This window comes from Meriones unguiculatus, chromosome 5 (genome assembly GCF_030254825.1).
Source record: "Meriones unguiculatus strain TT.TT164.6M chromosome 5, Bangor_MerUng_6.1, whole genome shotgun sequence".
Taxonomy (NCBI): domain Eukaryota; kingdom Metazoa; phylum Chordata; class Mammalia; order Rodentia; family Muridae; genus Meriones; species Meriones unguiculatus.
The window spans coordinates 118,668,130-118,685,362 of record NC_083353.1 but is presented as its reverse complement, the minus strand read 5'-3'; the positions used below and the strand labels follow the sequence as shown (position 1 = coordinate 118,685,362).

At 37.8% G+C, this 17,233-nt stretch overlaps 1 protein-coding gene across 1 annotated transcript; it reads left to right on the top strand.

Annotated features, from left to right (window-relative positions):
* The first annotated feature begins 5,372 nt into the window (after positions 1 to 5,372).
* Positions 5,373 to 16,955, top strand: LOC110564295 (killer cell lectin-like receptor subfamily I member 2). The gene is made up of 5 exons (XM_060383373.1): positions 5,373 to 5,637; positions 6,704 to 6,796; positions 8,369 to 8,437; positions 16,150 to 16,301; positions 16,825 to 16,955. The coding sequence occupies exons 1-5, from the start codon at positions 5,424 to 5,426 to the stop codon at positions 16,930 to 16,932; spliced, it is 636 nt and encodes a 211-aa protein (XP_060239356.1). The 5' UTR covers positions 5,373 to 5,423; the 3' UTR covers positions 16,933 to 16,955.
* The last annotated feature ends 278 nt before the right edge of the window (positions 16,956 to 17,233 follow it).

Here is a 17,233-nt window from a genome sequence, read left to right as displayed (position 1 = left end):
AACTCTACATGACATGTCAGGAAGCAGGGCCTGCATGTTCCTTGCACTGGAGGGCAGGTCTGTGGTTGGCATGGCAGCCTGCAGGTGTCTGTCTGTCTTCCTCCTCCTGTGCTGCACTGCCTGGGTTGGATTGGATTGGATTTTTATGAGTCATGGGCAGTTTTGGCCACCAAGCCAGGCATCAAGCTAGAATGAACAGAAGTCTGCCGTCAGCTCTGCCCTGACTGATGTAAGAATAGCACCAACAACAAGGTGTCTTTGCCCGTTGCAGGGGTATTGGTTGAAATAAATTCTTTTAATTGTGAATTAACATTTCCAATAGTTATAGAAAAAGTAATTGTGCTTTGTATACATGAAATATCTTATATACATAGATAAGATTTAAGGGTGATGAATGTAAGATACCATTTGCAGTATGTTTCTTTAAATGCTGTGTTTAATGTTTTTCTCTGTGGTTTTGTTTCTAAATTTTGGTGAAAAGATTTGACAAAATTTGTCTATGTGGATTATGGAAGGACCTTTGTATGTAAAACACAAAAACACAAAATCAGTTAGAGATGGAGTGAGAAAGGAATGAGGAAACACAAAATTGAATTCCTGAAATGCATGGTAGCCAAGATTTTCTCAATTACTGGGATTCTCCTATGGAATTCAATAACAGAGTCTGCTGGATATTTGAGGCTAGCCTGGTCTACATAGCAAGTTCCAGCCCCCCCCCCCCCATCACATAGTGATACCTTGTCTCAAACAAACAAACAAAGCCATTCTGAAACTCACTGTGTTCAACAGGCTGGCCTTGAACTCACAGTGATCCCTTTGCCTCTGCTTCTAGACTGCTGGGATTAAAGGCATGCCTCACCAGCTAGATATTTTTAAAATGTAGAAACAACTAAGAAACTAAGGATGTGTCACTTGTGGGCTGGCCGTTCTCAGTGGAGAGACCCACACCCATGAATACATGAGTGGTACAAACTGGAATTGGTGGGTTATAAAAAAGTAAAATAAAAACAAATATCAAGACACAAAATCAGTTGGGTGAAGGAAAGGGGTGGATCTTATAGGACTTGGTGGAAAGAGTCATGGGGTAAACATGATCAAAATACACCTTAAGCATGTATGAATTCTCGGAGAATGAAGAAAGATACATCAAAAATTAGGATGAAATTTAGAAGTTTGGGTAAACAAAAACTGGGGAACTTGTCACCACTACACTTGCTTAACAAGTGACGTTCAAGTTGGAATGAAATAATTCTACATAACACAAAACATATGAGATCTTAAATGTCAAGACAAAAGTTAAGATAGAAAAAGACAGCATAATGTGTTAGCATAAAACTAATGAATAATTTATCTTTTACCCTAGTATGAAATTAGGAAGAACGAAAATTAAGAATAATTATAATGCAAAACAACTGCTAATGAACATATATTAGAAATTCTAATAATAATAACATGAGATGGGGGAAGAAAAATAAAAACATATTTGTAGGACTGGAGAGATGGCTCAGTGGTTTAGAGCACTTGTTGCTCTTGCAGAGGAGCTGGGTTCAGTTTCCTGCACTTACAATGACAACTCACATACGTCTGCAACTCCACTTCCATGGAATACAATGCCCTCCTCTGACCTTCAAAGTCACCAGGCACACACATGGTATGAAGACAAATACATAGGAAAAGATATATACATATAAAATAAAATAAAATAATATAAAATAAGTACATCTAAAAAAACTTTATTTGTATGTAGCTAATGTTACCAGGTCAAATTTACAGAGTCTTATAAAATAAGTAATTTGGGGGCATATATACAGATATATGCCAGGTATCATACTGTTTATATCTGTTCTCTTTTCATCATCATCATCATTAAAGTTTTTATTTTTTACATCATAGTTCTAAGGAATTAAACTAAGAAACTTATTGAGCAAATGGTCTTGGACTCTGCTACACCCCGAGGCCTTTGTGATCTTTAGAGATACTGAGATGGAGTAGCGACTGGTTGGGGCCTTGAGAGAAGTTAATTGCTGTAACTCAGCATATGAGATGAAGACAGAAAGGAAAATGCCTACATTTATAAATAGCCATTAGGTGAGTTACTGAAACAGACTGGATGAGGAAACTAAGAGAATAAAAAATAAGGCATGAGATTAAAAAAAGGAAGAAAGCGGGGAGGGAGCATGGCAAACTGTCAAATGTCACCACAGCCCCTGTAAAGCAGAATAGGAAGATCCTGTGAGAGGGTAAAGAGCTGAGGACTTGGCGTGACAGGAGAGGAGCTGGCCCCCAGGGAGTTGAGTGTGAGAAAGAAACCACATGTTTTTCTGTTTAGGATGATGAGAGAAGGAGAATGGTGAGAACATGGGGGTTTTACATCGGATGAGGTTGTAAGCCACATGGAACCTTAAGATGATGGACACTACCGCTGTGGTGGTTAGAATAAGAATGGCCCTGGTAAGCTCGTACTATTTAAGTGCTTAGTCACCAGGGAGTGACCCTATTTGAGAAGGATTAGAAGGATTTGGAGGTATGGCCTCATTGAAGTAGATGCAGCGTTGTTGGTGAAGAGTGTCACTGGGTAGGTGTGGGTTGAGGTATCAAAAGCCCACACCAGGCCCAGGCTTTCTCTCTCTCTACTTGCTGCCTGTGGATCAGGATGTACCTCGCAGCTACTCATCCAGCTGCTGTGCTCTCTGTCATAACCATCATGGACCTCTGAAACTGAAAGCAAGCACCCAACTAAATGCTTTCTTCTTTTTTAATTTACTTTTTTTTATTTATTACAATTTACTCACTTTGTATCCCAGTTGTAGCCCCCTCCCTCGTCCCCTCCCAATCCCACCCATCCTCCCTCTTCTCCTTCCACGCCCTTCCCCTGGTCCACTGATAGGGGAGGTCCTCTTCCTCTTCCTCTGACCCTAGCCTATCAGGTCTCATCAGGACTGTCTACATTGTCTTCCTCTATGGCCTGGTACAGCTGCACTCCTCACAGGGGAAGGTGATCAAAGAGCCAGTCACTGAGTTCATGTCAGAGACAGTCCCTGTTCCCCTTACTAGGGAACCCACTTGGAGACTGAACTGCCATGGGTTCTGAGCAAGGGTTCTAGGTTATCTCCACACACAGTCCTTGGTTGGAGTATTGGTCTTTGCAAAGACACCTGGGCCAAGAATTTTTTGATTCTGTTGGTCTCCTTGCGGAGCTCAGGTCCCCTCCAGGTCTTTTTTTTTTTTTTTTTTTTTTTTTTTTTTTTTTTTTTTTATCTCCCTGTTCTTTCTTTTTTTTCCTAGAATGGTGGATAATACAATCAGTACCTTATATAGTTGAAGGTGCCAAGAATACCCATTTTTCTTTTCTGCACTGTGTCCAACCTGTGCAACTACAGAAGATTTTCTGAGTAAGAGTGTCATACCATAGCTCTTTTCATTTGTATTTCTTTTTATGATTAGTAATAAAATGTCTTTATATTTTTGTATGAAATTTTAATGTTAACAAACTTTATTTAAACTTAAACTTTTTTTTTCATCTGTATATAGCCAAAGCCTGTCTATGTTTTCAATCTTTTCTTTGTTTATGTATAACATTTGAGTTTATTTAAAGCTTTTGGATATATATTATGTGAAATTTGTAATGCAAGTCTATGTGAGAATGAATTTTAACCACCTTTTCTTCTGGATTATCTCTATAATTATCTTGTTGGTTATTTTTAAAATAATGGATATTTTCATTTTCTCCCCCTACAAAACTTATGTAACTATTATTTACAAATATTTGATCAGCAATATTTGTATAAACCTATCACTGCTTGAAATGAACTTACTATATCTGCTTATATATATGTATATATGCATATATGTATTGCTTGAGCGTGTGTAAAATATATAGATATAAAGATGTGTGTGTAAAATATATACACATACATATACACATATATACGTACATATATATACACACATACATATACACATATATGTGATTTTGTTGTCATATATACTGTAAATGTACTTTGTTTTTGGTTTTTCAAGACAGGATTTCTCTGTGCAGCCTTGGCTATCCTGGATTTCCTTTGTAGACCAGCCTGGCCTTGAACTCACAGAGATTCACCTGCCTCTGCCTTCTGGAGTGCTGGGATTATAGGCATGTGTCACCACACCTGGCTGTTAATGTACATTAACAAGAAAACAAGAAAATCTTATTATTTTCTTGTTTTATTTCAGATCTTTTAAATATACCTATATTATGGGTATACAGAGTCTTCAATGTATAATACCATTTATTTTTCAATATTACAATTTTGAAATTTCACCTGTGAGACAGTAAGATGGATGGCTCAGCAAGTAAAGGCAGTTACTCTCATTCTTGTCAGCCTGAGTTCAATCCCCGGAACCTTTATGAACACGGAAGGAGAGAAACAACTTGACAAAGTTGTCCTTTAAGTTCTGTCGCATGTTGTGGTGTGACTATACCTACTCACACGCATCATACACACAAACACAATAAAAATTTTTAATTCAAACGTTCACCTGAAATTTTCAAAAACTGGAAAGTAATGCGGGTCTTTCAAAACCTGTCTCCACACATCCTGCAAACACAGCCTGTTGTCTCCATGAACAAGCACGTTTGCTTTCTTAAGCAGTCACACAGATGGACATAACGCATTCAACAGCTACTTCTTCATCACTGTCTCTCTTGTTATTCTGGATTTTTTTTCCAATGTATTTACAAAGCAAGGTAAAAGGAACAAAAATCATGACATAAATAACTTAGAATTGAAAGTGAAAAATTGCATATTTGGCTTTATTAAATAACTATAATTACTTTTCTGTCATTTGCTAATATAAAAATTTACTAATTACATAAGATATTCTATGCACTCACTGATGAATATTTCCCATTATCCTAATCCACATTTATATATTTGTAAAAGAAGAGTTTATGTTTGCATTGGAATTTGTCAAAATCTGCTCATATTTTTTTAAGTTTAAGCAGCTCATTGGTATCTTACATTTTAGATGTCTATCTGTGTTTGTATGTGCATGTGTTAAATAAATATGATCATCCTAGATATAAAAAGATGCAATGTACACACTGAGTGTCAATTACACTAAAACCACACATTTTTCCAGTTGGTGTGAGGCAGGTAATTTTTACCATGTAAGTAATGGATTCACAGAACAACACATTCTGCCCCCGACAGGCTTTCATTGTTAGTATGCATTGATTTTCAATGTTGTGGATGCACTAGCATTATAGACGCAATGTCTTTATGTATGTCACTATACATCAGAACTACGGCATCGCTCCCTGGTGCAGTATGCAGTGAGAACTCTACTCTTCTTTCCATTTTGTTACGTGGAAGAGGTTGTAGAGCAGCAGACGCAAATTACAGAGACTGAGAGGAAGCTGTTCCGGTCACCTCAGAACGAAAATGCTCAAGGGAAAGCAAAATGAACTTGGAACAAACAAGCAGGAGTTTATTAACATAGGACCAGAATCTTCCACATTTCAAGAGAAGCAGGGGTGCTTCAGGACAGACCAGAGAGCTAATGTGTGGAGAGAAGAACAGAAAAAACAGGAACTGAAAGTTCACGGAGCATTGTCTCTCCAGCAAAGCACAGTGTTCGTAAGGGGCAAAGGAACAGGTACGGCAATATATTTTGTATGTATTTTGTAAAGGCTAGATCTTAACTCTTTCGTGTGGGTGCTTATCTCTTCAAATCATTAAATTCTCCCACTATCTTAATTGTCTTTTTATCATCTTAACTATCTCTAGATACTGCCATGAAGCAGATTCGTCTCTGTTTACTACCTCTATCATATCATTGACTCAGGTCTCAATCGAATTGTATTACTTGTTGAAACTGTGCACATAATTGTATGGAAGTTGTGTATTTTCTATTTATCCCATGTTGTTTTAAAAGTAATTATTGATGTTGTATGTTTTTAAACTATGCCAAGCCTAATTCAACTCCATAAACATCCCAGAAACACCTGCCACATTATAGAAAAAAATTGTAAGATCATTTTGGAAGTAAAACTTAAGGGATTTCATTTTAGGGAGATAACAGAATTCAAGTTGAAAGTTTGAATGCACGAGGTTCTTAGTTTAAGATATTAGCAATATTCTTAGTTTAAGAGACTGGGGAGTTTAGTGACTTCACCGTCAATGAGAAAAAACGTTATCACTATTGGTTTACCCGGTCAAAGACAAAAGATGTTCAAATAAATGTCTTCCAGAACTAAGAGAAAGACATTCATAAATATATTGGATTTAAGCTGCTGATCCATGATGTGGAGCAAGAAGTGCTGATGTGAGGAGACAGGCCTGCAGGTAGAAACTATGGAAGAAAACATTTACCACAGGGAAGTAACTTAAAAGATTTGGGCAGGAGAAAAATTCAGGACAAGAAGACATGCAGGCATGATGAGGGAGAAGTAGAAATAAAATATATTAAAATAGGAAAAGGGGTCAAGCAAATGAGAAAACCAGCCCTGCACTGCAACATGAAGAAGAAAAAAAAACAGGGAGTTGACAGGAAGGACTTCAGGGCACACAGAACGGGGCTGTCAAGGCCACCAAGAAACTGTTAACTTCAGGAGTGACCCCTGAAAATTTAGAGGATGTTATGCACCCTTGGGAGATTGAGAAGCAATGGTCCTCAAGTCTGAGAAGTGAGAAACTCACTCTTGTTTTCTTTCTGCTTCTAGATCCCCAGTTGAGAACATGGCGATTGATAACTGTTTTCCTAGGAACTGCATGCATTATTTTGATTATAAAAGTGAGCTTCTTGCTTCCAAACTGTAAGTAACTCTTTAACAAATTGGTTTTATTTATGGTTGTGAGCCTAGCCTTTAACGGCTGAGCCATCAAAGCAGCAAACCAAGTAATCCAATTAAAAAATGGGGAACAGAGCTAAACAGAGAATTCTCGACAGAGGAATATCGAATGGCAGAAAAACACTTAAAGAAATGCTCATCCTCATTAGCCATCAGGGAAATGCAAATCAAAACGACCCTGAGATATCACCTTACACCCATCAGAATGGCCAAGATGAAAAACTCAAGCGATAACACATGCTGGAGAGGTTGTGGAGAAAGGGGAACCCTCCTCCACTGCTGGTGGGAATGTAAACTGGTACAACCACTCTGGAAAGATATCTGGCGCTTTCTAAGACAAATAGGAATAGTGCTTCCTCCAGACCCAGCTATACCACTGCTAGGTATATACCCAAAGTTTGTTCAAGTACACAAAAAGGACACTTGCTCAATCATGTTTATAGCAGCTCTATTTGTAATAGCCAGAACCTGGAAACAACCCAGATGTCCATCAACGCTGGAATGGGTACAGAAATTGTGGTATTTTTATACAATGGAATACTACTCAGCAATCAAAAAGGAGGAAATCATGAAATTTGCAGGCAAATGGTGGGATCTAGAAAAGATCATTCTGAGTGAAATATCCCAGAAGGAGAAAGACAAACATGGGATATACTCACTTATATAGATCTATAAGATATGATAAACATAATGAAATCTATACACCTAAAAAAGATAATCAATTGAGTGGACATGGGGTAAGATGATCAATCCTCATTTAGAAAGACAGATGGGATGTGCATTGAACGTATGACAGGAGTCTACTGAGTGCATCTGAAAGACTCTAACTAGCAGTGTTTTCAAAGCAAAGACTCATGACCAAACCTTTGGCAGAGTACAGGGAATCATAAGAAAGAAGGGGAGTTAGTCTGATGGGGAAAGGATAGGAGCTCCACAAGGACCAAATATATCTGGGCACAGGGTCTTTTCTGAGACTGACATTCAACCAAGGACCATGTATGGATATAACCTAGAACCTCCACTCAGATGTAGCCTGTGATAGCTCAGTAACCAATTGGTTTCCCAAAGTGAGGGGAACAGGGACTATTTCTAACAGGAACTCAATGACTGGTTCTTTGGTCTCCCCACCCCCGAAGGGAGGAGCAGTCCTGTTAGGCCACAGAGGAGAGCTTTGCAGCCAGTCCTGAAGATACCTGATAAAACAGGATCAGATGAATGGGGAGGAGGTCCCCCCTATCAGTGGACTTGGAAAGGGGCACGGTGGAGATGAGGGAGGGAGGGAGGGACTGGGAGGGAATGAGGGATCGGGACATGGCTGGGATACAGAGTTAATAAAATGTAACTGATAAAAAAATAAAAAAATAAATTAAAAAAAAGTGACCCCAATAAACTCATTGATTTATCAAATTAGAAAAAAAAATTGGTTTTACCATCAGCATACTATTGCTATAATAATTTACCATGAAGACTGAACTTGATATTGCCCTAGCAAATATATGCTAAATCTAGTTAACACTGATGCAATTTTTGTCACAGTGTTTCCTAGAGGAGAGAAGCAAAGCAAAGAGACCTCCCTTCTTGATTTTCTATGTCATAAGAATGCTGGTGAGTATTAACTTTGTACAATTTATTTTCAACACTTCTAACTATTGAGGTAAAGACAATTCACAGACTTCACTGATAACAATAAACAAAAGCAAAGTTCTATGTTCAATTCTTTCTCAGGGAAGAAAAAAATGACATGGTAGAGAATGTGAAAAACAAAAACAAAAGTATTGCGAATATAAGTGAATACTGTCATTTTGTAAAAAAAAAAAATGTTAGATGTAAGTATAGTGAATGCAAATGTGAACCATTCACATTGGTTTTTTTCCCCTTGTTTACCTAGCTTGAAAAGAAATAAAATAAATTGAATTGGAATTAACCACAGACAATGTAAATCAAACCCCAAGAGTTAGATCTGCATTCTACGACCGTGACCTAATGTGAAAAGGTCGACATGTCAGAATATGGCCGCAATGCTATGCAGGCAGACTCTGCCCACACTGAAAACGATTCTACTCTTAGACATCAAATAAGGAAAACAAAAAACAAATGTCCTTGGAGACAGCTGGGTCAGTGCAGTGCTTGCTTTGCAAGGCAGAGGACCTGAGTTTGAAGCCCAGGACCCATGTAAGGAAGCCAGGCAAGGTAGCTTTTGTAGTCCTAACCCTGCTATGGTAGAAGCGGGCGGATCTCTGTAGTTCACTTCTTACTTAGTGAGTTCTAGCTCAGTGACAGACCTTTGTCTCAGAAGTAAACAAACAAACAAACCAGAAGGCAAAGACAAAAGTTTAAAAACAAACAAAACAAAAGAACAAGGTAGGGGGGCAGCTACCGAATGACATTTGAGGCTGTCTTCTGACCTCCCCAGGCACACATGTATCTATAAATGTTTCCAAATATTCCTAATTCCTGTCATCCCACGCCTAAGTTGTATTGGTTGTTTTCTGGTTTGTATGAAACATGATGGAGTCTGTCTTTCGTGGTTGATTTCACTCGTACATCTCATGAAATGTATTCTTTCCTTCCTCCGTCTATTGACCCTGTTTTACTCCCTCCTCCATGCTAATGATCTTCGTGTATTTTTCCCAATGCCAACTTGATCATCACAAATTGCTTTAGCTTGTATTTGCCCTGAAATATGTAAAAATTTCCCAATTAATTTTCACAGATACCTTCGGTGGATACATCAATTTTGGTCGGGAGTCATTTACAATCAGGGTTCTATCTTAATTGTTACTTTCTTACCTTTGAGCATTTCTGTTGGGAGGTCTGATATCACTTTAATGTTTGCTGTTGTTTTCCCTCACTGATTGTAACATCATTTTCTTACATTTTATTCTTTACATCTTGATTATAATATACCACAAAGAGATTGTCTACTCAAGTCGATTTTGGGGCTCTGAATGCCTTTTGTGCTTAGACATCCATTTCTTATTCTACAATTCTACAATTTAATTGAATACATTTTTGTTTGTTTTTTTTTTTTCAAGAAAGGGTTTCTCTGTGTAGCTTTGGCTGTCCTGGACTCACTTTGTAGACCATGCTGGCCTCAAACTCACAGAGATCCACCTGCTTCTGCCTCCTTGAATGCTGGGATTACAGGCATGTACCACCACACCCAGCTAATTGAATACACTTTCTATGCTATTTTTATTATTTTAGTCTGATCCTTCTATTCTGTGGATACTTAGCATTTGTCTCTTTTTCACAGAGTTAATGAATGTAGGAAAAATGGCCAAACTAGTGCAGAGTGTGCTATCAAGTTAAAAATTATCTGGGACAAATATAGAAATAGAAAATTAATAAGATGTTTAAAAGTGTGTGAAAGGTGAAAACTAGTGGAGAATCAAGGTTAAATACAAGAACCCTCCCCCCACAAAAAAATAAAAAAGAAACCAACATCATAAGGAGTACAAGAAAATTTTAAAAGTAGCAATAAATTTAAAAAGATTTCCCAATGAGAAAAAAAAGATATATAAACAAAGTGGGAGAAATGTAACAGTGAGAATGATAATAAAGTTTTGGAGATTGCAAAAGACAAAGTACTATCGAAAGTGCAATAAAAAGAAAAAAGGGATGAAGACAAGATGATACATTGGAATATCATCTTATCATCTAAATTGGGCTCTGCCAGCTGGATGCTGAAAAAGGCTCAATTGGACTTGAAGACTCTTGTCTCTGAGATTTATGATGGCGCTTAGCCCAAATTGGACAGGTGGCCAACAGGGGTGTCTTCAGTGGAGTACCCTTCCCGCTTTGCACAGCAGGAGTCTCTGCTGGTCAAAATTAGCTTTGCAGTCTGTGGGCTGTGTAGGCTCTCCCAACTTTCCCAAGTACTGTCAGAGACATATTAGGAAATAAATATGGCAAGACATCTGATGCAACACTCATTAAAATAACCTAAAACTCTGAAATAATATAAAATAAACGCTGTGAATTATTTTAGATATTTGTGCAATGTCTCAAAAAATACTAGGCTTTTAGTGTTGGTCTGCTTTTCTTAACATGGTTATTATCAGCAAAACAATGAATAAAAAGATATCATTCTATTAATGACTTAATAAAATATAAAGTAAGGCATTTTATATCTCAGAGAACAGATTTCTACTAAGTAACCCTTAGAGAGGAATAGAAGCCAATATCTCTCTTCACAAACAACAGAGAAGGCTACATTCACCTTAAAAACAAGGCCGCTTCTTGTCTTTTTCTTTTCTTTTCTTTTTCTGTTTGTAAAAATAACAAACCTGAGAAGATGGGGACGTGAAACAGGCTTAGTTAAAAGTTAAAGCGTGCATCTTAGACATCCTTCACATCAGTCCTGTACACACAGGTTGCTGTTGATGAATGGTTTCAGCTGACTAACAATAAGAAATCGGTTTTCTTATTTACATGTTGTTTATTTATTCACATATGCATACCTTGTTATCCTGTCGAAATCCTTATACTATTTGAAATATATTCCTTATGAGAGCCTCCTTGTACAGATTATCATATTGAAAACATCATTATGTATATCAGACTAACAATAATTGTCAGATATGGGTTTTGTAAAATTTAAATAGATTTGTTAGGACACTACCAATGGGTGGATAGTTTATGGGTGGGAGGCTTACTAAGCTCTTACATGGTACAACCCCAGAAAAAAGCAAACAAAAAAAATCAAATCAAATCAACCCAAAAAAACCTAAAAATTTGCTAGAAAAAGTCTAATATTCTCTGTGTTAAAAATGCATGCAGATAGTAGTTATATAAATGATGGCTAATCTAGTGCTAAGCACCCATTTCACTTATTTAGTTTTGGTTTTGTTGGTTTTCATTTTTGTTTAGATAAAAGACAGCTCATGCGAAAAATTGTGTCCACTGTTTAGGAAGGCAACAGAAATGGGCTGTGTTATGCATTTGATCCATGTTTGCTTAGAGCATTGAGGAGGCATTAGGCAGCTTGCACTGGGAAGAACGTGAGAGAACCTGGGAACGAGAAACTTAGTTCCAGTCTCAACTAGGAAACAGCCGAAAATGAGGATCTAAACTCCTCAAACCAACTGTTAAGCATAGCATATGATGAGTAACATAAAATTATATCTTCCTATCTTTACCTTATTTATCACTTGGTTTTGCTCCCAAGGGGTTTCAAATGTTCCTACCTGTAAGTTTTCTTCAACATCTTTATGTTTCAAGATCCTGGGTTCTCACCACCATTTGTTAAGTTATTCATTTTAGATGGTTTTGAGGTCTTTTCCTGTCACGATCAACGTGGACACAATGGTTGTGGCTCACCATTCTCTTCTTCTACTTTGTTGCCACAGATGATGGTGATGTAATGACCATTCTGCTCAAATTCTTTGGTCTTCAGCTCAAACCTGGATGCACTGCGTTTAACCACAGGAGTCTGCTGTTGCCCTTTTACTGTGTGATGTAACCTGACTGACTTGTTCCCTGTGCTGTAGACTCAGGGTTCAGTCTTCGCTAGTGGATACTGCAGTACGAGGGGGTATTGTGTTCTTGATGGCTGCTGTTGCCTCTGTATTGCTGCAGGCTACACAGCTGTCTCTTTTGCTGTAAGCAACATCTCCATCCCCACAGGCTACTTCCTAGAAGAGGCAGCATCTGGAGAGGAGATTTTGGTTATTTAGGCTTCAGGAAATATAGACATGATGGTTGCTGTTCTAGAGCCCAGTTCTTGAGAGAAGGGCAGTAAGCAAAGGACACTCAGGTAGCCAGGCTGCAACCTGGCTCTATGTGTCAGGCCTCTGCTTCACTTCTCCAGCATCTGGAAGTCTTAAACCTGCTAATCTCAGCTCACCAGAGGTTTAAGCTTTGTTTTCCTTAAAGATTAAGGAATGGCAGGGTAGAGGGGATAGAAATATGGAAAAAAAGAATTTCTTAACGTGAACTCCAGTACTCACTTATGCCTCAGGCGTGAAGCTTGTCCTTTACAATATTTTCTATATCTTTTTTACTTACATGGGTTTTTTTTGAGAATTTCACAAATAAGTACTGTATTTACATCATTTCCACTCTTACATTTCCTTCCTCCAACTTCTGTATGTCTCCCGATCTCCCTCAAATTCATATCTCTTCTTTAATTATTATTGCTACATGTATGTATATATGTATACATACAACCTACTGAATATATATAGTGATAATTCTATGGACATGTGCTTAGGGCTATCGTTGGAGATTACATAAACTGTCAGGGAGGTCATCTTTGGTGAAGTCTCACCCATTGTGTTGACGTGTTGAAATAGGTGTTGTCATTATGTGAGTCCTGTTTAGGTGACCATATTGTTGAGAGCTCGTGGGCACAGCTTCTTTGTCATGTCTAGAAGACAGTATCTTACAGTAGGTGCCCTGGTCCTCTGCCTCTTACAATCTTTGTGATTCCTCTTCTGCAAATGTCCCTGGGCCTCAGGTGTACTGGTTACATTGTAGAAGTGTGTCACTTGTTGCTGGAAACTACACAATTACTTCTTCTCTGCAGATTGATCAGTTGTGGAACTTTCTAAATTTTGTTTGCTGCATGAAGAGACTCATTTGTTGAGATGTGAGAGACATGCTAATCTGTGGCTGAAAAGAAAAGCATTTAGAATATAGATTCAAATTACATAGGCTTAAAAACATGGTAGTAGTAGATTCTCCTCTAGGGTCCATGACCTCTCCAGCCATAGACGGTTGTCTAGCTTACAGGCATTAAGTTCCCCCTAATGACTTGGCCTCAAGTTTATAAATGTTTTGCAGAAATGTTCCGTGCTGCTTTCCTTTCCTGTTTTTCTGCATTCTTCTCCCTTTATTCTCTTCCTTTTGTTTTTCCTTTTACTTTTTATGCCTTTGCTGTGATACTTGTGTAGGGAATCTTGACATTCATGGACACAAGCCAAACTGACCTAGCATAGGAGAGAGTAAAAACAGCCAGGAGGAGTCTGGGAGCCAGACCTGCTGCTGACCAGGTCCTGGTCAGGCTTCTCTGTATTTACAAATGAAGCTCAGCTTCCTTTGTCTCAAATGTTTTGAAACTGAAAAAGCAAAACAAACAAACAAACAAACAAAAACAATAATCTTTGACTCACTCTTTGAAGTCTTTGAGTCTTTGGCAAGGAAAAACATGGAAAATTTTAATTTGGAGACACCAACATCCAAGTCCATGAGGGGAATCAAGGACTTATGAAAGAACTGTTTCAGTTTTGTCAACTTAAAGCAAACCAAGGCAAACCTGGGAAGAGGGACCCCAACGAGAATCTGCCTCCATTACATGGGACTGCTGGCTTGTTTGTGAGGCATCTTCTTAATTCCTGTATTGTGTAGGTGGGCACAGCTTCTCTGATCTGACATCCTTAAGTAGACCATGTGGATGCCTAAGAAAGGTAGCTTTCTGTGTGTCTGGAAGCAATTCAGAAAGGAACTTTCCTCACTGGTCTCTGCTTCAGTTCCTGCAAAAAGGTTCCTCCCTTGAGCTCCTGCCCTGCCTTCCCTTACAATGCCCTGAAACCTCTAAGCCAAACAAACCCTTTTCAACCCAAGCTGGTTTTGGTCATTGTGCATATCACAGTAATGAAGAAGCAAAATTAAGCTCAAGTGACACAGAAGTAAAAAGGCTGTGCTAGTTATTCACATAGGGAAGCAAACTTTTAGAGTAGTTAATAGTTAAAAAGCTTCATGGTAAATGAATCTGTTTGAGTAGTACAGAGATGAAAGGAAGAAAAAAAACTGTAGAATGAAAATCTGGGTGAAGGATAAGAATAAATCAATCATGAAAAAGAAAGTCAAACTACAAAAATTCTTATGGAAACATCTAGTGAACTAAAATTCCCAGAAAACAAGAAGACTCATTTATGTGAAACATTAGACAAAGTGGATTAATTGATTGAAACATTGATGTGTGGAAACACAGAATGTTTAGATCTAAACCAAATTATTTAGGGATATCTTCACTTCCTTTTATAATCTTCATTGCCCATCTCTCTGTCTGACTAACATCCATTCAGCTATCATGTAAACCTTTGGAGGGTACTAATATTTCCTAAACTTGCATCTGCACTGAAACGTAATAATCAGTACAACTTGGATCCAGGTTCTTGAGCGATGATCACTCATACTTGGCTTAAAAGAAATTATTTCTTTTTTTACTTTGAGCTGAGCATTTTGATTTGCCGTGAGAGCATTTAAGTGCATTAGCAATTATGAATGATTTTGTTTTAATGATGTATGATTTCAAGCCTAGAAACTTAGCATGTGCCTAAAGTAGGAAACATTTTAAATGTGAGGGGAAAAAAAGGTGTAAAAAAGAGACATACTCTTGGTGAAACTGTGATATACAAACTTAATGTATTTTCATACTTTAAATCCTTTTCATATTTCAAAATATACTTTCAGTAATCCTCACAGAGATAAAATAGCAGAGCCTAATAGGATGTTTGCATAGTTCTCATTAAAATGGTAATAATATATTTTTATATTAGGCATATATTTTTAAATGAAGGACTTGTGTTATATATGTACTATCTTATAAAGCTTTTGTCAGTTTTTATGTACTTTCTTAGACTTTCATTACCCGAAAAGTAATTTTGAGTGCTAACAATGCTGATTAAATAAATTAACAACATGAACAAACATAATTTATTCTTCATAAATATATGCTGCTATTGAAATAGCCATATGAAACAATAGAAAAGTAAATGCCCTCATTAACATAAGGACAAATGTAACTGACTTGACCTTGAGTAATTATAAATGTTACAGAAATGAAAAATGCAGAGTACTTTTATTAAATAGAATACCTATTAAAATTATTTATGTATTTTAATTTTGTGCACTCAGAGCCATCATTCATAAAAACAGCTCCAGATTTAGAATCATTTCATTCAGCACCTGCTTTTTCTATTCATAAAATTATATGCCATTTCTCCATTTACATATGTATACATCCTTATGATGAATTAAATATTCAATTTTTTTTCTCACAGGAACTGATTTACATTGATTTTTGTATAGAGAATGTTGAACTAAAAGTTGAAACTATGCACTGCTATCAGATTAGGATTATGTAAAATTATTCATCATTTTTATACACTGTTTAGGACTGGTGTGTAGCTCATAGACAGGACTCTGCCTGAGCATCCTTGGGGCTTGCACCAACCTGGGGCACCAGCAAAGGCACTCATGAAACATTGCTCTCTATGTAGTATTCGTGGGTCTCACAAAAGCCTGTATGTTGTAATAATAAATGGTTATTCTACAACTGAGCACCCATTTCGCATATGTGCATTTCCTAGACCGCTCCTGTCATCATTGTTCACGTGACTGGATTGCTTTTGGAAACAATTTCTATCATCATGTTCCTGAAATCAAAACCTGGGCAGACAGTCAGTCTGCCTGTGAGGAGCTGAATTCTCATCTTGTGGAGATAGACTCCAAAGCAGAGCTGGTAGGTCACACAGGCCTGATTTTCGGTTTCTTTGTAACTGATGGCCCTGGAAGCACTCACTGCTCATGAACATTAGGATTTGACAAGCTGAGTGTTCTGGAGGGCATGTGCTACCTGCTGATGGTGATTTACTGTTATCCTGACTGAGACACTAGGGAGGGCGCTCCAGCATTTCAATGCCTAATGCTACAAGAAAACCAAAGCAGTGTATGAGTTCCAGCTGGCATGTTCTACTCAGAAGGACCCAGAAATGCTATGTAGTAAAGAAAAAACAGATCACCCAGCATGGTAACTCATTCCTATAACCCCAGCACTTGAGAGGCTGAGACAGGAGGACCACCATGAATTGAGGCCAGTTGGGTTACATAGTGAGTTTCCAGGCCAGCTTGGACTGTGGGTTAAAATTCTGTCTCAAACTTTAGAAACATACACAAATTTAAAAATTATTTTTAAGAAGAACAGAAAAGAAAAAGAATTAGGATTGTACACTCAGTTATGGGTTGTGATTTTCTGCACTCAACAGGAAAACTTGTTATTGTTTGAAATTAGTGGCTGGATCCATCTCAGAACTGATGAATTCAATGGGTCCTGGCTGTGGAAAAATGACACTAAAACACAGCAAACCCTGTAAGTACAATGTTTATACAAAGTGGGCTTTGCTGAAGTACTGGGATTGCTGTGCATGTCTGTCTTGTCTGTGTGGCACACAAGGAGCGTGCAGAAGACAGGAAGAGCTCTGATAGGGAAGGAGCAGTGGCCATAACAGAGAGGCCATATTAGCCCCAAGGAATGTCACCCTTAGAACGTTTATATTTTTATTCTGCTGGACTCTCTGAAGACATTTATGCATCATTTTGAAGTTTGTAACTCTAAAGCAGTGATTTCCCCATCTGAGGGTCATGACCCCTTTGGTGATCGAACAACCTTTTCAC

Coding starts and splice junctions, on each gene's coding strand:
- LOC110564295 (XM_060383373.1), top strand. CDS start 5,424: ATGCTCAAGGGAAAGCAAAATGAACTTGGAACAAACAAGCAGGAGTTT. Junction 5,638..6,703: donor CGTAAGGGGCAAAGGAACAG/GTACGGCAATAT, acceptor TTCTGCTTCTAG/ATCCCCAGTTGAGAACATGG. Junction 16,302..16,824: donor TAGACTCCAAAGCAGAGCTG/GTAGGTCACACA, acceptor TGCACTCAACAG/GAAAACTTGTTATTGTTTGA.